This window comes from Nerophis lumbriciformis, linkage group LG11 (assembly GCF_033978685.3).
Source record: "Nerophis lumbriciformis linkage group LG11, RoL_Nlum_v2.1, whole genome shotgun sequence".
NCBI classification, from domain to species: Eukaryota; Metazoa; Chordata; class Actinopteri; order Syngnathiformes; family Syngnathidae; genus Nerophis; species Nerophis lumbriciformis.
Window position 1 is genome coordinate 44,648,328 of NC_084558.2, and position 26,104 is coordinate 44,674,431.

The 26,104-nt window shown below is 38.9% G+C and overlaps 1 protein-coding gene across 3 annotated transcripts in view; it reads right to left on the minus strand.

Moving 5' to 3' along the window:
• The window catches only part of dab2ipb (DAB2 interacting protein b), a 426,738-nt gene that overhangs the window by 216,004 nt on the left and 184,630 nt on the right, over positions 1–26,104 (minus strand). For 2 of the 3 annotated variants that reach the window (XM_061966503.2, XM_061966504.2), the window contains one exon: positions 20,388–20,509. In XM_061966503.2, coding sequence (XP_061822487.1) covers positions 20,388–20,509 — 122 coding nt within the window. Of the gene's footprint in view, positions 1–20,378; positions 20,510–26,104 lie in introns of all 3 variants that reach the window. The other variant, XM_072914155.1, reaches the window with a different exon arrangement.

Below are 26,104 nucleotides of genomic sequence, written 5' to 3' on the forward strand. Positions count from 1 at the left end.
TTTTTTTAATAAAGAAATACAATCATGTGTGCTTACGGACTGTATCCCTGCAGACTGTATTGATATACATTGATATATAGTGTATATATTGTGTTTTTATGTTGATTTAATAAAAAAAAAATATATATATATTATTATTATTTTTTTTTTAATAAAGAAATACAATCATGTGTTCTTACGGACTGTATCCCTGCAGACTGTATTGATATATATTGATATATAGTGTATATATTGTGTTTTTATGTTGATTTAATAAAAATAATAATAAAATATTATTATTATTTTTTTTTTAATAAAGAAATACAATCATGTGTGCTTACGGACTGTATCCCTGCAGACTGTATTGATATACATTGATATATAGTGTATATATTGTGTTTTTATGTTGATTTAATAAAAATAAAAATAAAATATTATTATTATTTATTTTTTTTTAATAAAGAAATACAATCATGTGTGCTTACGGACTGTATCCCTGCAGACTGTATTGATATACATTGATATATAGTGTATATATTGTGTTTTTATGTTGATTTAATAAAAAAATAAATATATATATTATTATATATTTTTTTTAAATAAAGAAATACAATCATGTGTGCTTACGGACTGTATCCCTGCAGACTGTATTGATATACATTGATATATAGTGTATATATTGTGTTTTTATGTTGATTTAATAAAAAAAAAAAATATATATATTATTATTATTATTTTTTTAAAATAAAGAAATACAATCATGTGTGCTCACGGACTGCATCCCTGCAGACTGTATTGATATACATTGATATATAGTGTATATATTGTGTTTTTATGTTGATTTAATAAAATAAAAAAATATCTATTATTATTATTATTTTTTTTTTTTAATAAAGAAATACAATCATGTGTGCTTACGGACTGTATCCCTGCAGACTGTATTGATATACATTGATATATAGTGTACATATTGTGTTTTTATGTTGATTTAATAAAAAAATATATATATATATTATTATCATTATTTTTTTTTTTAATAAAGAAATACAATCATGTGTGCTTACGGACTGTATCCCTGCAGACTGTATTGATATACATTGATATATAGTGTATATATTGTGTTTTTATGTTGATTTAATAAAAAAATAAATATATATATTATTATATTTTTTTTTTAAATAAAGAAATACAATCATGTGTGCTTACGGACTGTATCCCTGCAGACTGTATTGATATACATTGATATATAGTGTATATATTGTGTTTTTATGTTGATTTAATAAAAAAATAAATAAATTTTTTTTTTTTTTTTTTAAATAAAGAAATACAATCATGTGTGCTTACGGACTGTATCCCTGCAGACTGTATTGATATAAATTGATATATAGTGTATATATTGTGTTTTTATGTTGATTTAATAAAAATAAAAATAAAATATTATTATTATTATTTTTTTTTTAATAAAGAAATACAATCATGTGTGCTTACGGACTGTATCCCTGCAGACTGTATTGATATAAATTGATATATAGTGTATATATTGTGTTTTTATGTTGATTTAATAAAAATAAAAATAAAATATTATTATTATTATTTTTTTAATAAAGAAATACAATCATGTGTGCTTACGGACTGTATCCCTGCAGACTGTATTGATATAAATTGATATATAGTGTATATATTGTGTTTTTATGTTGATTTAATAAAAATAAAAATAAAATATTATTATTATTATTATTTTTTTAATAAAGAAATACAATCATGTGTGCTTACGGACTGTATCCCTGCAGACTGTATTGATATAAATTGATATATAGTGTATATATTGTGTTTTTATGTTGATTTAATAAAAATAAAAATAAAATATTATTATTATTATTTTTTTAATAAAGAAATACAATCATGTGTGCTTACGGACTGTATCCCTGCAGACTGTATTGATATACATTGATATATAGTGTATATATTGTGTTTTTATGTTGATTTAATAAAAAAAAATATATATATATTATTATTATTTTTTTTTTAATAAAGAAATACAATCATGTGTTCTTACGGACTGTATCCCTGCAGACTGTATTGATATATATTGATATATAGTGTATATATTGTGTTTTTATGTTGATTTAATTAAAAAAAAAAAAAAAAAAATTATTATTTATTTATTTTTTTTCTTGTGCGGCCCGGTACTAATCGGTCCGTGGACCGGTACCGGGCCGTGGCCCGGTGGTTGGGGACCACTGATCTATGGTATTTAAGTTGAATAGAGGTGTAATTGCTTGTTACTGTAGACGTGTAGTTTCCTCTGCCTTCTGTTCTGCTAGCCATTCTGTTGTCATACAAGAATGTAGGTTATAGTTTGATTTAGCATGCTGATTGACTGTTTATTTATTCATCTGGCCTATTTCTATTCATTTGTCCATCGGTGAAATATTTTTAAAGACTACTCCAATTGTTTAGCTGACTATTTATATCTGTGTGTGGCATTTTGCATTAGTGTTTTACAAGCTTCTCATCGTATTCTACAGAATAAGACGGACGGTGTCCAACTTTGAATAATAAAAAAAAAAAAGGTCAAAATTTCCAAACTTCCCGAGCTTAACTTCCCGTGGTAAATTTACGGAAATTTACCGGAAACTTTCCACCCCTTTCTGCTCCGCCGCTCCCTGACCACCTGAGGGCACCACAGACTGTGGATGCTTTTAAAAAAGGCTTAAAAAAACCCTTATTTTTTAAAACGTTTTGTATTATCTTTTTATTTTTTTTAATACACTGTAGCACTTTGAGGTTGTTTACTCAATGTAAAGTGCTTTTTTACAAAAAAATATATTATTATTATTATTATAATCCTCACCCACAATGTTCCCTCTAATTTTTCCCGTGTCTGAGCAAACGCTAAAACTCCCTGATCGAACCTGACTTATAAACAAGTTAAATGTTGTATAATAATAATAATCAAATGACAGCAGTTATTTTCATTAGATTTTTTTTTTTACTAATATAAGTGATTTGGCCCACTTACAATGAACATAACAAAAAAAAATATTGTTTTTCGTGAGCTACATTATATTGCCAAAAGTATTTGGCCACCTGCCTTTACTCACATATGAACTTGAAGTGCCATCCCATGGAATTGTCCAAAATGTTTTGGTATCAAAGTTCCTTTCACTGGAACTAAGGGGCGAAGCCCAACTCCTGAAAAACCAACCCCACACCATAATTCCTCCTCCACCAAATTTCACACTCGGCACAATGCGGTCCGAAATGTAGCGTTCTCCTGGCAACCTCCAATCAGATTGCCAGATGGAAAAGCGTGATTCATCACTGTGGCGACGTGGTTTACACCACTGCATCCCACGCTTTGCATTGGACTTGGTGATGTATGGCTTAGATGCAGCTGCTCGGCCATGAAAACCCATTCCATGAAGCTCTCTGCGTACTGTACGTGGGCTAATTGGAAGGTCACATGACGTTTGGAGCTCTGTAGCAACTGACTGTGCAGAAAGTCTTTGCACTATGCACTTCAGCATTTGCTGACCCCTCTCTGTCAGTCTACGATCCACTCTTCCCTCACTCGTGAGCAAGACCCCGAGGTACTTGGACTCCTCCACTTGGGGCAGGGTCTCCTCCCCAACCCGGAGATGGCACTCCACCCTTTAACGGGTCTTCAAAATAGCCACTCTTTGCTCTGATTACTTTTTCGCACACTCTTGGCATTCTCTCGATGAGCTTCAAGAGGTCGTCACCCGAAATGGTTTTCACTTTACATGTGTGCTTGAAGCTCATCGAAAGAATGCCAAGAGTGTGCAAAGCAGTAATCAGAGCAAAGGCTGGCTATTTTGAAGAAACTACAATATAAAACATGTTTTCAGTTATTTCACCTTTTTTTGTTAAGTACATAACTCCACATGAGTTCATTCATAGTTTTGATGCCTTTAGTGACAATCGACAATCATGAAAATAAAGAAAACGCATTGAATGAGGAGAAGGTGTGTCCAAACTTTTGGCCTGCACTGTACATTCCTATTCATTCCTATAGGGACGGTATGGCTCGGTTGGTAGAGTGGCCGTGCCAGCAACTTGAGGGTTGCAGGTTCGATCCCCGCTTCCGCCATCCTAGTCACTGCTGTTGTGTCCTTGGGCAAGACACTTTACCCACCTGCTCCCAGTGCCACCCACACTGGTTTAAATGTAACTTAGATATTGGGTTTCACAATGTAAAGTCACTTGAGAAAAAGCGCTATATAAATGTAATTCACTCACTCACTCACTCATGAATGAACATTCTTAATAAGAGGAGTCATAGTGTCACGACTTGGCATTTACAAACCCTGTTTCCATATGAGATGGGAAATTGTGTTGGATGTAAATATAAACGGAATACAATGATTTGCTAATCCTTTTCAACCCATATTCAGTTGAATATGCTACAAAGACAACATATTTGATGTTCAAACTGATAAACTTTATTTTTTTGCAAATAATCATTAACTTTAGAATTTGATGCCAGCAAGACGTGACAAAGAAGTTGGGAAAGGTGGCAATAAATACTGATAAAGTTGAGGAATGCTCATCAAACACTTATTTGGAACATCCCAGGCAAATTGGGAACAGGTGGGTGCCATGATTGGGTATAAAAGTAGATTCCATGAAATGCTCAGTCATTCACAAACAAGGATGGGGTGAGGGTCACCACTTTGTCAACAAATGCATGAGCAAATTATTGAACAGTTTAAGAAAAAACTTTCTCAACCAGCTATTTCAAGGAATTTAGGGATTTCACCATCTACGGTCCGTAATATCATCAAAGGGTTCAGGGAATCTGGAGAAATCACTGCACGTCAGCAGCTAAGCCCGTGACCTTCGATCCCTGAGGCTGTACTGCATCAACAAGCGACATCAGTGTGTAAAGGATATCACCACATGGGCTCAGGAACACTTCAGAAACCCACTGTCAGTAACTACAGTTGGTCGCTACATCTCTAAGTGCAAGTTAAAACTCTCCTATGCAAGGCGAAAACCGTTTATCAACAACACCCAGAAACGCCGTCGGCTTCGCTGGGCCTGAACTCATCTAAGATGGACTGATACAAAGTGGAAAAGTGTTCTGTGGTCTGACGAGTCCACATTTCAAATTGTTTTTGGAAACTGTGGACGTCGTGTCCTACGGACCAAAGAGGAAAAGAACCATCCGGATTGTTATAGGCGCAAAGTTGAAAAGCCAGCATCTGTGATGGTATGGGGGTGTATTAGTGCCCAAGACATGGGTAACTTACACATCTGTGAAGGCACCATTAATGCTGAAAGGTACTTACAGGTTTTGGAGCAACATATGTTGCCATCCAAGCAACGTTACCATGGACGCCCCTGCTTATTTCAGCAAAACAATGCCAAGCCACGTGTTACATCAACGTGGCTTCATAGTAAAAGAGTGCGGGTACTAGACTGGCCTGCCTGTAGTCCAGACCTGTCTCCCATTGAAAATGTGTGGCGCATTATGAAGCCTGCAATACCACGACGGAGACCCCCGGACTGTTGAACAACTTAAGCTGTACATCAAGCAAGAATGGGAAATAATTCCACCTGAGAAGCTTACAAAATGTGTCTCCTCAGTTCCCAAACGTTTACTGAGTGTTGTTAAAAGGAAAGGTCATGTAACACAGTGGTGAACATGCCCTTTCCCAACTACTTTGGCACGTGTTGCAGCCATGAAATTCTAAGTTAATTATTATTTAAAAAAAAAAAAAAAGTTTATGAGTTTGAACATCAAATATCTTGTCTTTGTAGTGCATTCAACTGAATATGGGTTGAAAAGGATTTGCAAATCATTGTATTCCGTTTATATTTACATCTAACACAATTTCCCAACTCATATGGAAACGGGGTTTGTAAAAGGCCATATCGCCCAGCCCTACTCACAATGGACATTTATGAAATGGAGAAGATGAGAGCATGTATTAATTATACATTGGAGAAATCCACTTCATACTGGGAAAACTGGGTCAATTATGTCACGCCCCGTGGACCTGATTTTATTCTCTCAAATTGTGTTAAAAATATTACTCCCTTCTTGTTATTTTTTGTTTTTCTGGCATTGTTTTGAACATAAAACAATATTTTGACATTTAGCGAAGACAATGTATGCGTATTGTATGCAAATAAGATGAAATGGATGAACATGTCTGATGCTGAATGTCAATAAAAAATGAAAAAAAAAAAAAAGATATTGCATTTCCTAGCCTCCTCACAGTAGACTCTGATGACCACGGCTGTATTACTCCACCATGCACAGCGGGCCTATTCTCTCCCTTTCCATTAGTCCATAAGAGGACCGGCGCCTACATTAACCCCCGGGAACGGCGGGGAGGCCAGACATGAAGTGCTTTTTAATTTGCCTCCATCACCTGCTGAAACAACTGAAAGGAAAATGTGCAAAATACACGGAGGAGAAGTAAAAATGGACACATGCTGGGATAATGGGAGGGGAAAAGATAGGACAGAAAGACACTGGCATAAAACAAATATATACACATATTGGGAAAATGAGAGTAGTATAAATGGAACATCAAGTCAGTGGAAATCCATCAATACGACTGGGTGGTGGGTCGCGTAAAATCGAACGGTATCATATTCCAATAGCTTTGTTGCACGTGACGTCATGAGGTAATGTTACAATGTTCATGTCAACAGAACAAGCTGGTGGAAGGCGCTCAATAGTACATTAAGGCTCTACATTTTAAAAAAAAAATACGCTAGCTCGTTGCTAACTTCCATTGGATGTACCTACCGATTAGCATTACCGATTTTACATTTAGATTTCCATCCATCCCTTTTCTACCACTCGTCCTTCTCGGGGGTCGCAGAGGGCAGGAAACTATACTATATCTTTTTGACTGTACTTAAATGTATAATAGACTGTATTTATGTTATTCACATGTGAATAATGTGAATAGCATTATTCACATGTGAATAAAGCTGTATAATACACTGTATTTATGTTATTCACATGTGAATAATGCTGTATAATAGACTGTATTTACGTTATTCACATATGAATAATTCTGTATATTAGACTGTATTTATATTATTCTCATGTGAATAATAGACTGTATTTATGTTATTTACATGTGAATACATGTGAATAATGCTGTATAATAGACTGTATTTATGTTATTCACATGTGAATAATGCTGTATAATAGACTGCATTTATATATTCACATGTGAATAATGCTGTATAATAGACTGTATTTATATTATTCACATGTGAATAATGCTGTATAATACTGTATTTATGTTATCACATGTGAATAATGCTGTATAATACTGTATTTATGTTATTCACATGTGAATAATGCTGTATAATAGACTGTATTTATGTTATTCACATGTGATTAATGCTGTATAATAGACTGTATTTATGTTATTCACATGTGAATAATGCTGTATAATAGACTATATTTATATTATTCACATGTGAATAATGTGAATAGCATTATTCACATGTGAATAAAGCTGTATAATACACTGTATTTATGTTATTCACATGTGAATAATGCTGTATAATAGACTGCATTTATATAGTCACATGTGAATAATGCTGTATATTAGACTGTATTTATGTTATACACATGTGAATAATGCTGTATAATAGACTGTATTTATATTATTCACATGTGAATAATGCTGTATAATAGACTGTATTTATGTTATTCACATGTGAATATTGCTGTATAATAGACTGTATTTATGTTATTCACATGTGAATAATGTTGTATAATAGACTGTATTTATGTTATTCCCATGTGAATAATGCTGTATAATAGACTGTATTTATGTTATTCACATGTGAATAATGCTGTATAATAGACTGTATTTATGTTATTCACATGTGAATAATGCTGTATAATAGACTGCATTTATGTTATTCACATGTGAATAATGTTGTATAATAGACTGTATTTATATTATTCTCATGTGTATAATAGACTGTATTTATATTATTTACATGTGAATAATGCTGTATAATAGACTGTATTTATGTTATTCACATGTGAATAATGCTGTATAATAGACTGCATTTATATAGTCACATGTGAATAATGCTGTATATTAGACTGTATTTATGTTATACACATGTGAATAATGCTGTATAATAGACTGTATTTATATTATTCACATGTGAATAATGCTGTATAATAGACTGTATTTATGTTATTCACATGTGAATATTGCTGTATAATAGACTGTATTTATGTTATTCACATGTGAATAATGTTGTATAATAGACTGTATTTATGTTATTCCCATGTGAATAATGCTGTATAATAGACTGTATTTATGTTATTCACATGTGAATAATGCTGTATAATAGACTGTATTTATGTTATTCACATGTGAATAATGCTGTATAATAGACTGCATTTATGTTATTCACATGTGAATAATGTTGTATAATAGACTGTATTTATATTATTCACATGTGAATAATGCTGTATAATAGACTGCATTTGTGTTATTCACATGTGAATAATGCTGTATAATAGACAATTTATATTATGTATATATATATATGTATATACATACATATATATGTATGTACATACACATATATATATATATATATATACATATATATATGTATATGTATATGTATATATATATATATATATACACATATATATATATATATACATATATATGTATATACATATAGAAATATATACATATGTATATATATATATACATATATATACATATATATATACATATATATATATATATATACATACATATATATATATATATATATATATATATATATATATAAATATATATACATATATAAATATATATACATATATATATATATATATACATATATATATATATATATACATATCAGTGTTTAATGGATATCACCACATGGGCTCAGGAACACTTCAGAAACCCACTGTCAGTAACTACAGTTGGTCGCTACATCTGTAAGTGCAAGCTAAAGCTCTACTATGCAAGGCGAAAACCGTTTATCAACAACACCCAGAAACGCCGTCGGCTTCGCTGGGCCTCAGCTCATCTAAGATGGACTGATACAAAGTGGAAAAGTGTTCTGTGGTCTAATGAGTCCACATTTCAAATTGTTTTTGGAAACTGTGGATGTCGTGTCCTCCGGACCAAAGAAGAAAAGAACCATCCAGATTGTTATAGGAGCAAAGTGTAAAAGCCAGCATGTGTGATGGTATGGGGGTGTATTAGCGCCCAAGACATGGGTAACTTACACATCTGAAAGGTACATACAGGTTTTGGAGCAACATATGTTGCCATCCAAGCAACGTTACCATGGACGCCCCCGCTTATTTCAGCAAGACAATGCAATAACGTTTGAGTTTGAACATCAAATATTTTGTCTTTGTAGTGCATTCAATTGAATATGGGTTGAAAATGATTTGCAAATCATTGTATTCCGTTTATATTTACATCTAACACAATTTCCCAACTCATATGGAAACGGGGTTTGTAAAAGTATATGATGCATATGTGCAGCAAGTTAGCGCTAAGATGGCCCAAAATCTTTTAAAATCTATTCTTTTTTCATTTTGAACTGATCACAATTTTAATTATTACGGATTTATGTATTGCTTACCGCAAATTCCGGACTATAGGGCGCTCCTTTTTTCGTAGATTTTGAACTTATAAAACGGAGCGTCTAATCTATCATCAATAAATCAATCAATGTTTATTTATATAGCCCTAAATCACAAGTGTCTCAAAGGGCTGCACAAGCCACAACGACATCCTCGGTACAAAGCCCACATAAGGGCAAGGAAAAACTCACCCCAGTGGGACGTCGATGTGAATGACTATGAGAAACCTTGGAGAGGACCGCATATGTGGATTATTTATTTTTTCCGCTAATGCCCATAATGCTCTGTATGCAATAGTTGGCATTAAACCCAAGCAGAAGACTCAAATAATGTTATTGTTTGTGCTACGGCGCCATCTTTTGGACAAGTTTGCTCACTGCAGGTATTGCGGGTTGAAAATGTACTTCCTGTTTTGATGCCGTGAACCGCAAATGAGCGACTGTAGCGTTTTTGCTCGAAAATTATTCTTAATTCATCATTATAAACGTTTGTACGTTTTACAATATAACTAAAACAAGTTCTTACCTATTAAACCATACCAAGTGTGGTGTCTGTAGGAGTGTTTTCATGCATATTTGTACGTGATATCGTAATTTAATGAAGCTAGCGTCGTATTGTATTGTTTCAGTTTCTTGAATTCACCAAAAACGTCACCGTGGAGTTATTGAGTCTGTTAATTCCCCTCAGGAAATGCAATATTCACACATAATTATGTGAGTTCAAATACAGAACATGAATCATATAGCATGCTCATTTTTGAGAATTGCATATTCTTCTCTATTCTATTCCGCGCGTGGCTCTCAGTTGTACCTTTCATTATGTGCCGAGACGTGAGTAGGCCGATCCGACCAGGGTCGTGACAGCATCACGTGTTGTGTATGGATTATAATTATTCCACAGCTCATTAGTGCAGCAAAGGGCTGGAACAAGCCGGTTAACGCACGGATTCGCCAATTGGGAGGGGAAAGGCCGACCCCGCGGCCGCCGCTCCCTGTGCTCCGAGGGGAATATAACAGCTAAGTATGTGTTTTTCCCCCATAATAGTTGTTTACACTGCGAGGAAGCATGGCCAGCTTATATGCAGTCGTGGTCAAAAGTTTACATACACTTGTAAAGAACATGACGTCATGGCTGTCTTGAGTTTCCAATCATTTCTACAACTCTTATTTTTTTGTGATAGAGTGATTGGAGCACATACTTGTTGGTCACAAAAAAAACATTCATGAAGTTTGGTTCTTTTATGAATTTATTATGGGTCTACTGAAAATGTGACTTGGTCAAAAGTATACATACAGCAATGTTAATATTTGCTTACATGTCCCTTGGCAAGTTTCACTGCAATAAGGCGCTTTTGGTAGCCATCCACAAGCTTCTGCTTGAATTGCTGACCACTCCTCTTGACAAAATTGGTGCAGTTCAGCTAAATGTGTTGGTTTTCTGACATGGACTTGTTTCTTCAACATTGTCCACATCAGTGACGTGCAGTGAGGTTGATGGCTGGTGAGGCACTGACTTCATCACAGTCAGATTTACAAACATATGAACCCTAAAGAGTATCTTATTCACCATTTTGATTGGCAGCAGTTAACGGGTTATGTTTAAAAGCTCATACCAGCATTCTTCCCTGCTTGGCACTCAGCATCAAGGGTTGGAATTGGGGGTTAAATCACCAATAATGATTCCCGGGGATGGGTCAAATGCAGAGGACAAATTTCACCACACCTAGTGTGTGTGTGACAATTATTGGTACTTTAACTTAACTTTAACTTTACACATACAAACTGTAGCACACAAAAAAGCACATTTAATTAAAAAAAACATTATGGTCTTACCTTTACTTATAAATGAAGTCCATGCGCAGCTCAATTTGAACAAAAGCATTGATAACTTGTTTATAGAAGTCTTCCTTATCTTTCTTCAGTTTTAAAAGTCTCTCTGTCTTGATGGAGATCTTCCTTTAATTATTACCTTCTGCTTCGATTGAAAGTCCAGTTTAGAAAACTATTTTTAGATATGTGATCCTCCATGTTAATAGGCCAGGTGAGAGGAAAAAATAAACGATCGCTGCTAACTGTTGCTGCTTGTTGTCACTTCTTCTGCAGCCGAGTAGTCGCAGAAATGCTCCCTGGGATCACTACCGCCCTCTACCACCAGAAGGCGGGATTACTGCGAGCCTCACACAGTGCGTCTTCGCAGCAGTTTTATGATCGCTCAGCACAAGAAATACGTTACACACATACAGTTGTTGACAAAATACACTGTACATTATATACCTCAGCTAACTAAACTATGAAAATGTATAATATAATTCATATAGCAATACAGTCTCACTGCACAGCAGGCCAGCAGTTAGCCGAGTCCGGAATCCATGTTGAGGCACTGAGTGACGTGCCTCAACTGGCTGCTGATTCACCGCAAGTCTCTTCTCAGTATTTGAACGGCAAATGTGAAAATTCAGCGATTTTGAATAAAAATAATCTAAAACTGGTTAAGTTAAATGGAAAATAACTTCATAGTATAATCACTGGATACATATAACAATTTAATTTATTTTTTTTCTTTTTACATTTTTTTTCTTTCCATGATGGCACGTGAGGCCCCGCCTCACCTGCCTCTAGTGACTGCACGTCACTGATACACATGTTCTCAATGGGATTTAAGTCAGGACTTTGGGAAGCCTGATTTAGCCACTCCTTTACCACTTTTGACGTGTGTTTGGGGGTCATTGTCCTGTTGGAACACCCAACTGCGCCCAAGACCCAACCTCCAGGCTGATGATTTTAGGTTGTCCTGAAGAATTCCTTTTTCATTGTCCCATTTACTCTTTGTAAAGCACCAGTTCCATTGGCAGCAAAATAGGCCCAGAGCATAGTACTACCACCACCATGCTTGACGGTAGGTATGGTGTTCCTGGGATTAAAGGCCTCACCTTTTCTCCTCCAAACATATTGCTGGGTATTGTGGCCAAACAGCTCAATTTTTTGTTTAATCTGACCACAGAACTTTCCTCCAGAAGGTCTTGTCTTTGTCCATGTGATGTCGGATGAAACAAAAATTGAGCTGTTTGGTGACAGTAATGCATACTTGACAGCCCACCCGGATTTTCCGGGAGACTCCCGAAATTCAGCGCCTCTCCCGAAAACCTACCGGGACAAATTTTCTCCCGAAAATCTCCCGGAATTCAGGCGGACCTGAGTGACGTGTCGACAGCCTGTTTTCACGTCCGCTTTCCCACAATATAAACAGCGTGCCTGCCCAATCACGTTATAACTGTAGAATGATCGAGGGCAAGTTCTTGGTTTCTTATGTGGGTTTATTGTTAGGCAGTTTCATTAACGTCCTCCCAGCGCGGTAACAACACACAACAACAGCAGTCACGTTTTTGTCTACCGTAAAGCAGTTCGTCTGTCGTAAACAGCAATGTTGTGACACACTTAAACAGGACAATACTGCCATCTACTGTGCATTCATATGTGACAATAACATCTAGGGCTTTTAGAGAGTGCAGTGCACAACTGCGCACACAACAAGGAGACGAAGCAGAATGCATCATCAGAGAGGGTGTTCAGCATGGTTAGAAAAATAGTGACAGAGAATAGAACAAGGATGGACAAGTCAACCCTTAACTCAACAATGAGTAGATGAGTGTTATGTGTGTGTATATGTGGAAATAAATGAACACTGAAATTCAATATTTCTCTTATTTATATATATATATAAAAAAATAAAAAATAAATATATATATATATATATATATATATATATATATATATAGCTAGAATTCACTGAAAGTCAAGTATTTCTTATATATATATATATATATATATATATATATATGAAATACTTGACTTGGTGAATTCTAGCTGAAAATATACTCCTCCCCTCTTAACCACGCCCCCCCACCTCCCGGAATCGGAGGTCTCAAGGTTGGCAAGTATGCAATAATGGATTCGATTTTATTTCGCGCTTTTCTATTATTAGATACTCAAAGCGCTCACAGACAATGTTGTAATGTGTCATGTCTGTGTGATCATGTTTGGTTTGGCCATGTGCTTTTTTTGGATTTTGTCAATTCCTGTTTTTTTACTCCCCCTTTTGTTTCCATGACAACCCATTAGTTTTCACCTGTCCTCATGTCACACACCTGGTTCATTTGCACTCGCGCACCTGTTGTTAATCATGTCTGTGTTATTTAAGCCTGTCATTTTCTGTTGGTCGGCCTGGCGACATCACATTCATGCTCTGCACTCTTGACACGCTGCTTCCTCTGTCCAGGTCATAGTTCATGCTGCTCTTTTCTTGCCACATATATTTTTTGTTTATTCAAGCCACTGTTTTGTACCTCCGCTGTGAGCGCCTTTTGTTTGTTCCTTTTTTTTCCCCATAGTTCTGCCTTTGTGCTAGTTTTTGTTTTTATAGCCAAGATTGTTCCCCGCCTTGTGCGCGCCTTTTGTTTATACTTTTTATAGTCTATTATTGAATCATGTATTTACCTTCACGCCATGTCCAGTCCAAATCCTTTGCACCATGGGAAAACAAATAATGTTGTAAATGTGATGTTTTATGTGTTTGTTTACTCTTTTTAATGTAACCTTGCTGCTGCCCTCTTGGTCAGGTCTCCCTTGGAAAAGAGATCTTTAATCTCAATGGGATTTTTTACCTGGTTAAATAAAGGCTAATAAATAATAAATAAATAAATAAGAAGTGGGAACCCATCATTCATTCACACCTGGTGGTGGTAAGCTACATTTGTAGCCACAGCTGCCCTGGGGTAGACTGACGGAAGCGAGGCTGCCAGTTTGCGCCTACGGCCCCACCGACCACCACCTATCATTCATTCATCATTCATTTACCAGTGTGAGCGGCACCGGGGGCAAGGGTGAAGTGTCCTGCCCAAGGACACAGCGGCAGCGATTTGGATGTCAAGAGGAGGGGAGAGAACCTGCAACCCTCAGGTTTCTGGCACGGCCGCTCTACCCACTACGCCATACCGCCCCTGGCCCCAATACCTAGCAATATGTTTGGAGGAGAAATGGTGAGGCCTTTAATCCCAGGAACACCATCCCGTCAAGCATGGTGGTGGTAGTATTATGCTCTGGGCCTGTTTTGCTGCCAATGGAGCTGGTGCTTTACAGAGAGTAAATGGGACAATGGAAAAAGGAGGATTACCTCCAAATTCTTCAAGACAACCTAAAATCATCAGCCCGCAGGTTGGGTATTGGGCGCAGTTGGGTGTTTTTTCCTCTTTGGTCCGGAGGACACGACATCCACAGTTTCCAAAAACAATTTGAAATGTGGACTCGTCAGACCACAGAACACTTTTCCACTTTATATCAGTCCATCTTAGATGAGCTCAGGCCCAGCGAAGCCGACGGCGTTTCTGGGTGTTGTTGATAAACGGTTTTCGCCTTGCATAGGAGAGTTTTAACTTGCACTTACAGATGTAGCGACCAACTGTAGTTACTGACAGTGGGTTTCTGAAGTGTTCCTGAGCCCATGTGGTGATATCCTTTACACACTGACGTCGCTTGTTGATGCAGTACAGCCTGAGGGATCGAAGGTCACGGGCTTAGCTGCTTACGTGCAGTGATTTCTCCAGATTCTCTGAACCCTTTGATGATATTACGGAGCGTAGATGGTGAAATCCCTAAATTCCTTGCAATAGCTGGTTGAGAAAGGTTTTTCTTAAACTGTTCAACAAACTTTTGACCACGACTGTATATGCATGTGTGCCGCCTTTCTGTGGCTGTGGAACTCACTTTTACTGCTGGTGCTATTTTACGGTACTGCCCTCCCCCCACTGGAGTAAAAACAAGGCCCGCAACAAGTGAAATACACTTTCTAGACTGACTCAATCCTCGGGTGCTGTTGATCTTTTGTCCTATTCTGGTCTTTAAAAAAACCCCGATTACATCATTTAGTCTTGTTTAAAGAACTATTTACTATCGGACTGCTTTCGTTATTCTTGGAGACTTTTTCATGCCAATTAGGACGTGGATTTTTGACGACGCCAAGAGAGAGTGTGGGAGCTCTGCCTCCTTCCCGAGCGTTCGTCTCGCCGAAGAACGTGACAGAAAAACATTTTGACAGATTTAGCTCAGGGCTGAGGAGGAGCGCTTTTCCACGTCGCCGCAGCGCTTCACGGCCGGGGTGGGAGGGTGTGGAGCGAGCGCGGCGTGGTGTGGGTTGCTGTTGCTAAAAGTGGGATGTGCGCCAGACACGGCGTTTGCGCCGGCGTCCCATTGTTCACTCGCTGGATTACAAAGGCGTTCCAAAGATAGACGCCAGCGAGATGTAGTTAATTGGTGTGTCATTACGGCGCCGCAATCATCCCTTTCACCATAAACGTCACATTACAGATGTGAGATACAAGTACAGTAACAACATTTATTTTTATTTGATTTTATGCACGATCCACTATGAACTAGACTCTCACTATTATGTAATAGTGTGAGAGTCCAGGCCATAGTGGATCTAACATAATAGTGAGAGTCCAGTCCATAGTGGATCTAACATAATAGTGAGAGAGTCCAGTCCATAGTGGATCTAACATACTAGTGAGAGTCCAGTCCATAGTGGATCTAACATAATAGTGAGAGAGTCCAGTCCATAGTGGATCTAACATAATAGTGAGAGTCCAGTCCATAGTGGATCTAACATAATAGTGAGAGAGTCCAGTCCATAGTGGATCTAACATAATAGTGAGAGAGTCCAGTCCATAGTGGATCTAACATAATAGTGTGAGTCCAGTCCATAGTGGATCGAACATAGTAGTGAGAGTCCAGGCCATAGTGGATCTAACATAATAGTGTGAGAGTCCAGTCCATAGTGGATCTAACATAATAGTGAGAGAGTCCAGTCCATAGTGGATCTAACATAATAGTGAGAGAGTCCAGTCCATAGTGGATCTAACATAATAGTGAGAGTCCAGGCCATAGTGGGTCTAACATAATAGTGTGAGAGTCCAGTCCATAGTGGATCTAACATAATAGTGAGAGTCCAGTCCATAGTGGATCTAACATAATAGTGAGAGTCCAGTCCATAGTGGATCTAGCATAATAGTGTGAGTCCAGTCCATAGTGGATCTAACATAATAGTGTGAGTCCAGTCCATAGTGGATCTAACATAATAGTGTGAGTCCAGTCCATAGTGGGGCCAGCAGGATACCATCCCGACTGTTAAAGTTAAAGTACCAATGATTGTCACACACACACACTAGGTGTGGTGAAATGTGTCCTCTGCATTTGACCCATCCCCTTGTTCACCCCCTGGGAGGTGAGGGGAGCAGTGAGCAGCAGCGGTGGCCGCGCCCGGGAATCATTTTTGGTGATTTAACCCCCAATTCCAACCCCTTGATGCTGAGTGCCAAGCAGGGAGGTAATGGGTCCCATTTTTTATAGTCTTTGGTATGACTCGACCGGGGTTTGAACTCACAACCTACCCATCTCAGGGCGGACACTCTAACCACTAGGCCACTGAGCAGGTATTTATCATGCTATGTCATTTTTGACATTAAACGCGTTGAGAGTCCTGACTCGCGACACCGAAGTTTATTCTCTAAGGGGTTTCACCTTCGAGCCGCCTTGCTCATTTTTTATTTATGCGACCGCTAATTGCTAATTAGCTTCACAGTGATGAGTCATCAAGGGATTGTTTTGCTTGGTTAACTTCATTGCTTCATTGTTTATGTACAAAATTAAAGGTGGCGTACAGCGCATATTGCTTTGGGATGAAGGTGTTGTGTGTGTGTGTGTGTGTGTGTGTGTGTGTGTGTGTGTGTGTGTGTGTGTGTGTGTGTGTGTGTGTGTTCTGGCAATGCTTACTTAATGGGGACATCGCTCTGTTTACACAGTCACCTTTAGGGGACCTCTGACGGTATGGGGACAAAAAAACAGGAAACCTTTTTTAAATGATAGTCAGATCCATTCTGAAGATGCCTAAGTAATTTTTTAAGCTTTGGCCCATAAACATGTTTACTGGGTAGTTTGAGTGTGAGACATTTGCACAGCAGCACCAATTTTTTTTTAAATTTTTTTAAATGGTCCTCAGTAGTCACGTACAAATTTGTGTGAATTGTGCAAAATTATTGAAATTTGGTCCCCATGAAAAATATGAACTATTTTTCCCCAGGGTCCCCAGTAAGAATGATCAGCACATTACTTCATCAATCCAGAGATTTAAAGACGTGTATGAGCCCCAAAAAAAGTCTGCGGGCTGTAGAGCGTTTTCTATTTGTGTCATGTCTGTGTGATCATGTTTTTCTTTTAGTCATGTTCAGTTTTGTTTTTGGACTTTTTGTGCACTTTTGTTTGTTTTGTCACCATAGCAACCACTAGTTTTCACCTGTCACGTCACGCACCTGTTTCACGTTTTGAGTCACGCACCTGTTTTCACTAATCATGTCTGTAGTATTTAAGTTCATTGTTTTCAGTTTGTCTTTCTGGCGACATCCGGATTCATACCCCTGTCACACTCTGTTTACCTCTGCGCACTTCATAGTCCATGCCAAGTAAGTTTTTGTTTATTAATGCCACAGTTAGTGTTTTTGTTTCATTGTTAACAGTTTCTGCCTATGTGCAAGTTTTGTTTTCAATAGCCTAGTTTTGTACCTCCGCTTCTGGGCTTCACGGTGGCAGAGGGGTTAGTGCATCTGCCTCACAATACGAAGGTCCTGAGTAGTCTTGGGTTCAATCCCGGGCTCGGGATCTTTCTGTGTGGAGTTTGCATGTTCTCCCCGTGACTGCGTGGGTTCCCTCCGGGTACTCCGGCTTCCTCCCACCTCCAAAGACATGCACCTGGGGATAGGTTGATTGGCAACACTAAATTGGCCCTAGTGTGTGAATGTGAGTGTGAATGTTGTCTGTCTATCTGTGTTGGCCCTGCGATGAGGTGGCGACTTGTCCAGGGTGTACCCCGCCTTCCGCCCCATTGTAGCTGAGATAGGCTCCAGCGCCCCCCGCGACCCCAAAAGGGAATAAGCGGTAGAAAATGGATGGATGGATGTACCTCCGCCATTGTGCGCGCTTTTCGTTTGTTCTTTTTTGATATATTAAATAAAACATGTACTTACATTCCCGTCTCGCCCGAGCCAACTTTCCGTTGCCTTCTGGAAAAACAAAATCCAAGGACCAAGTCGTGACAATTCGGGCTCCAGTACTCTGGAATGCCCTCCCGGTAACAGTTAGAGATGCTACCTCAGTAGAAGCATTTAAGTCCCATCTTAAAACTGTTTTGTATACACTAGCCTTTAAATAGACCCCCTTTTAGACCAGTTGATCTGCCGTTTCTTTTCTTTTCTCCTCTGCCCCCCTCTCCCTTGTGAAAGAGGGGGACACATGTCCGGTGGCCACGGATGAAGTGCTGGTTGTCCTGAGTCGGGACCCGGGGTGGACCGCTCGCCTGTGCATCGGTTGGGAACATCTCTGCGCTGCTGACCCGTCTCCGCTCGGGATGGTTTCCTGCTGGCCCCACTATGGACTAGACTCTTACTATTATGTTAGATCCACTACAGACTGGACTCTCACTATTATGTTAGATCCACTATGGACTGGACTCTCACTATTATGTTACAAACCCCGTTTCCATATGAGTTGGGAAATTGTGTTAGATGTAAATATAAACGGAATACAATGATTTGCAAATCATTTTCAACCCATATTCAGTTGAATATGCTACAAAGACAACATATTTGATGTTCAAACTGATAAACTTTTTTTTTTTTTGCAAATAATCATTAACTTTAGAATTTGATGCCAGCAACACGTGACAAAGAAGTTGGGAAAGGTGGCAATAAATACTGGTAAAGTTGAGGAATGCTCATCAAACACTTATTTGGAACATCCCACAGGTGAACAGGCTAATTGGGAACAGGTGGGTGCCATGATTGGGTATAAAAGTAGATTCCATGAAATGCTCAGTCATTCACAAACAAGGATGGGGCGAGGGTCACCACTTTGTCAACAAATGCATGAGCAAATTGTTGAACAGTTTAAGAAAAACCTTTCTCAACCAGCTATTGCAAGGAATTTAAGGATTTCACCATCTACGGTCCGTAATATCATCAAAGGGTTCAGAGAATCTGGAGAAATCACTGCACGTCAGCAGCTAAGCCCGTGACCTTCGATCCCTCAGGCTGTACTGCATCAACAAGCGACATCAGTGTGTAAAGGATATCACCACATGGGCTCAGGAACACTTCAGAAACCCACTGTCAGGGGGCGACCCACATATGCGGTCCTCTCCAAGGTTTCTCGCAGTCATTCACATCGACGTCCAACTGGGGTGAGTTTTTCCTTGCCCTGATGTGGGATCTGAGCCGAGGATATCGTTGTGGCTTGTGCAGCCCTTTGAGACACTCGGTCTATAGAAATAAACATTGATTGATTGATTGATTGATTGATGAGCTAACTGGCCAGTGGCCATTTTACCTGATTTTTTTTTTTTATGCCTCTACAACCTGATCAAAAACTTGGTCCCCATTCCAAATGATAACCAGTATATGTGTGTGTGTGTGTGTGTGTGTGTGTGTGTGTGTGTGTGTGTGACCGGCATGTCTTTGATGTCATGCGGGCTGAAATGAAAGGAGAATTCACATAGGACTCGCCATGACACGCTCGACGGCACGCTGAACTTAGACCCGAGACGCCGCACATCAAAAGTGCATTTTCAACTTCAAAAGTGGAACCGGGTCGGTGCCGGGGTCCATCTGGACCCCAGGCCGGCCGGGCTCGAGGCGGCGGAGCGGGAACGCACTCACAGTACTCACGGTGACTCGGAAAGGCGTGGCGGCGCCACCACCGGCGGACGTGGCTTCCATGCCGGGCGGGTTCTTGTCCGTCGGGCTGCCCGGCATGCTGCGTCGGCGCCCGGTCCTCTCTGGAGGCGACTCTGCAAACACACGGACCTTTTTCACACAGGTGCAAAAGTACAGAGAGTAAGAAACACCTTGGTTGGCTTCTTAGCTTGAGGTCAGGAGGAGACATTGTAGCACTATCAATGCTAAATTAAATTAAATTAAAAAACATCTTAATCTGACTAATAACTAAATAACTATTTAAATGTTGCGTAAATGGTAAATAAAAACAGAATACAATGATTTGCAAACTTATATTCAACTGAATAGAGTGCAAAGACAAGATACTTAACATTCAAACTGGTAAACTTTGTTATTTTTGGCAAATATTAGCTCATTTGGAATTTGATGCCTGCAACATGTTTCAAAAAAAAAAGCTGGCACAAGTGGCAAACAAGACTGAGAAAGTTGAGGAATGCTCATCAAACACTTGGCACTATGGCAAACTATGCCAACTCGAATCCGTCATTGGTGTTTTTTTTAAGTACAATACCAACTGGTAAAAGTTTGAATGTCGTTAAAAAAGTCAACCCTTTACATACAAAAGCCAAAACCAGTGAAGTTGGCACATTGTGTAAATGGTAAATAAAAACAGAATACAATGATTTGCAAATTATTTTCAACTTATATTCAATTGAATAGACTGCAAAGACAAGATACTTAAAGTTCGAACTGGTAAACTTTGTTATTTTTGGCAATTATTAGCTCATTTGGAATTTGCTGCCTGCAACATGTAAAAAAAAAAGCTGGCACAAGTGGCAAAAAAGACTGAGAAAGTTGAGGAATACTCATCAAACACTTATTTGGAACATCCCACAGGTGAACAGGCTAATTGGGAACAGGTGGGTGCCATGATTGGGTATAAAAGCAGCTCCCACAAAATGCTCGGACAAAATAAGTCTTAAGTTATTAAGCACCTTATAATCCGAAGGTCATTTAATTAACTTTAAAACATTACACGGTGAAGTTATACTGCATGTAGAGTGGTGTTATTGAGCAATACCAAAATAATGCCAAAAGAATGCTGCAAACAAGGGGTAAGTGTTCTCTAATAACAATACAGAGTCAGAAACAGGCACTATGGTAAAATATACCAACTCCAATCCGCCATTGGTGTTTTTTTTAAGTACTATATTAATTGGTAAAAGTCTGAATGTGGTTAAAAAAGTAGAGAAGTCAACCCTTTACATGCAAAACCCAAAACTAGTAAAGTTGGCATGTTGTGTAAATCGTAACTAAAAACAGAATATGTCGTCATCCAAGCAACCTCTTTTTCATGGACGCCCCTGCTTATTTCAGCAATACAATGCTAAGCCAACTAATTATTCTATTTAAAATACTGGTATCAAATGTGTATATATTCTAACTGCTAATGTAGTTCAAAGGCCAATATACATCAAAATTAGGCCCGGGCCGATAACACATTTTGTCTTTTTCATGGACACCCCTGCTTATTTCAGCAATACAATGCTAAGCCAACTAATTATTCTATTTAAAATACTGGTATCAAATGTGAATATATTCTATCTGCTAATGTAGTTCAAAGGCCAATATACATCAAAATTAGGCCCGGGCCGATAACACATTTTGTCTTTTTCATGGATGCCCCTGCTTATTTCAGCAATACAACGCTAAGCCAACTAATTATTCTATTTAAAATACTGGTATCAAATGTGTATATATTCTATCTGCTAATGTAGTTCAAAGGCCAATATACATCAAAATTAGGCCCGGGCCGATAACACATTTTGCTTGACGATATATTGACCTACAAATTATTGCTGATAGACAATGTTATTGCCATTATTTACAAAGTGTAAAAGCCAGCATCTGTGATGGTATGGGGGTGTATTAGTGGCCAAGACATGGGTAACTTACACATCTGTGAAGGCGCCATTAATGCTGAAAGGTACATACAGGTTTTGGAGCAACATATGTTGCCATCCAAGCATACTTGCCAACCTTGAGACCTCCGATTTCGGGAGGTGGGGGGTGGGGGGCGTGGTTAAGAGGGGAGGAGTATATTTACAGCTAGAATTCACCAACTCGAGTATTTCATATATATATATATATACATATATATATATATATATATATATATGAAATACTTGACATTCAGTGAATTCTAGCTATATATATATATATATTTATTTATTTATTTTATTATATATATATAAATAAAATAAATACTTGAATTTCAGTGTACATTTATTTATACATATACACACACATAACACTCATCTACTCATTGTTGTACTTGAAAGTACAATGCAATACAATTCCGGGGCAATGGCACCTATCAAATACACAGTAATGAAAACACAGTTGTTCTACTAACTGTACGGTGTGTTATGAGAGTCGAGTATGTGTGTGTGTGTGGCCCTTTAATAGGCGAGAGAAGAGAGGGAGCGGTTGAGTGCGGGGAGGGACTAGTTGGTTTTGTGTTGGATTGGCTGTGTGCAAGCGATCAATAAAGCAAGATTTGCAACTAATCGCTGGACTCTTCATTCACCCTAAAGTCGTCCGCTGTGGAGACCCAGCATACATCGACCCTGGAGAAGTGGCTCCCCTGCGATCTTCGACTACAGTCTCGTTCTTCTGCTTCGTCTCCTTGTGTGCGCACACTGGACTCAGGTCTGGCGTGGCCTCCAGCTCCGGCTGAATCCCGGGAGATTTTCGGGAGAAAATTTCTTCCGGGAGGTTTTCGGGAGAGGCGCTGAATTTCGGGAATCTCCCGGAAAATCCGGGAGGGTTGGCAAGTATGCATCCAAGCAATGTTATCATGGACACCCCTGCTTATTTCAGCAAAACGATGCCCCGAGTATACATCGACCCTGGAGAAGTGTCTCCCCTGCGATCTTCGACTACGGTCTCGTTCTTCTGCTTCGTCTCCTTGTGTGCGCACACTGGACTCAGGTCCGCAAGGAGCTGGAGGGGGCGTGGCCTCCGGCTCCGGCCGAATTCCGGGAGATTTTCGGGAGAAAATTTCTTCCGGGAGGTTTTCGGGAGAGGCACTGAATTTCGGGAGTCTCCCGGAAAATCCGGAAGGGTTGGCAAGTATGTTATCATGGACGCCCCCTGCTTATTTCAGCAAAACAATGCCAAGCCACGTGTTACAACAGTGTAGCTTCATAGTAAAAGAGTGCGGGTACTAGACTGGCCTGCCTGTAGTCCAGACCTGTCTCCCATTGAAAATGTTTATTTTTTAATATATTTTATTAATATTATTTTTTTAATTTTTCCCCTCCCTCAGGGGGGGGGGCTCGGCGGGGCGGTTGCTGGTTGTTCCATCTCCATCGTTGGGGTCCCTGCGGGTGGGGTGGGTGGTTCCCGTGGCCCTGTGCCTGGGTGGTCCTGCGGCGGCCGATTTGGGTGGGGTGGCCGGGGGCTGGCCTCGCCGCGCTCTCCGGGGGTGGGGGGTGGGCTCGTGGGGGCCCGGTTGCCGGTGGGGCGGGGGCGGTCTTCCCGTCCGGTTGCGGGGAGTCTCTGGGTCCCTCGGGCGGGGCGTCTCGCCTTTCTGCCCGTGTGGGGTGTGGTCTCTCGCTGGCTTGGGGTCTGGCTGTCCCCTGCTTTTCTCGTGCCCTGTCCTCTGCCGGGTGCGTCTGTCTGCGGCCTGCTGCTGGCCCTTGTGGGCGGTACGGTGGGTCGGGCTCTGGGGTTCCTGTCGCTGGCCGGCTTGGCTGCGTGGGGGCGGTGGTCCCTGGTTCCCTGGGCACCACGCCTCCTGTTTGTGGGTTGGGCTCTCGGGGGTGATGGGGCCGTGCTCTGGCTCCCACGCACTCTGGGAGTCGAATGTATTGTACATGCAAATTCACATATGCTCACATACGTACATAGGTACCTACGCTCCCACATACATACACAAATACAGTACATATTTACCTACCTAATGTTCGTACATCCACACGCACATTCAATATACAAACATACACATACACATACTGTACATATACATTCACTGTACAAACACATATACACATTCTGTACATATACATTCATTGTACAAACACATATACACATTCTGTACATATACATTCACTGTACAAACACATATACACATTCTATACATATACATTCATTGTACAAACACATATACACATTCTGTACATATACAAGTACATATGCATACTTACACTCATGCACATAATCACGTTTCATCAAACATATATTAACGTTGTTGCCCTAGGGTAAACTGGGTGTAACACATGGCACACAGTCAAAGCTTAACCTATTGTGACTATAACAATCTACAAGGTTAATGTAGGTTGCTTCTCTTTCTCCCCCTCCATTTTTCTGCATTCTTTCGTATCTCAAGTTATCATTACGTATATGTATTGTTGCATTTAAACAACTGTATTGTTGATAATAAAGGTAAATTATTGGTATTGTTCATTATCAATAGCGCTATTTCTATTGGTATTTGTATTGATCCATTTGTAGTGTAATAATGCTCATTGTCATTTCTGTATTATTTTTTATTTTTCGCTAACTGCTTATTTGCTATTACTTTTACCATCATATTTGTACATGTCATATTTGCTGATGTTGCTCTATTGTTGTTGTTGTTGTTGTTTGCTGTTGTTGTTTTTGTCTCTCTGTCTAATCCCCCTCTTGTCCCCACAATTTCCCCCTCTGTCTTCTTTTTTTTTTCTCTTTCTATCCCCTCCTGCTCCGGCCCGGCTGCACTAAATGATAATATAAATACATTTAATAAAGTCAAATACAAATAAGGCAACAAGAGAAGTATCCTACACTTCTCTTTTGTAAAGTAAATCTGAACAGCCGACATGGGCATCTACATCAACTATATGATTTGCCTGAGAAGCTGGACAGGACACACAAAAAAGAAAAAAAGAAAAAAAGAAAAAAAAAAAAAAGAAAAAAAAAGAAAAAAGAAAATGTGTGGCGCATTATGAAGCCTAAAATACCACAACTGTTGAACAACTTAAGCTGTACATCAAGCAAGAATGGGAAATAATTCCACCTGAGAAGCTTAAAAAAATGTGTCTCCTCAGTTCCCAAACGTTAACTGTTGTTAAAAGGAAAGGCCATGTAACACAGTGGTAAAAATGCCCCTGTGACAACTTTTTTGCAATGTGTTGCTTCCATTAAGTTCTAAGTTAATGATTATTTGCAAAAAACAACAAAGTTTTACCAGTTGGAATGTTAAATATCTTGTCTTTGCAGTCTATTCAATTGAATATAAGTTGAAAAGGATTTGCAAATCATTGTGTTCTGTTTTTATTTACCATTTACACAATGTGCCAACTTCACTGGTTTTGAGTTGTGTATATGTAATAGCAATTCATGGCTGTTAAAACAACATTTGAGAGTCTCTAATGAGAGATGTACACCAGACAATAGCAGGTGAATAGCAATTAGGCCTCGTCTACTGATTATCTTAAAGCGCTAAACCACAATCTGTCTCCAGCTTCACAAATGACATGTTTGGGAAAAACAGACGCTGAAAGAGCTGCGGACAAGAGAGTGAATGTTTACGCTGCAACTCTGTACACGTCTGGCAGGAATGCGACAATACTCGCAGCTGCCATTTACATCATGCTTTTCCCACTTAGGGCCACAGACTGACAAATGAAAGGACGTGGCGGCTATTTTGGTTAGTTTTCAAC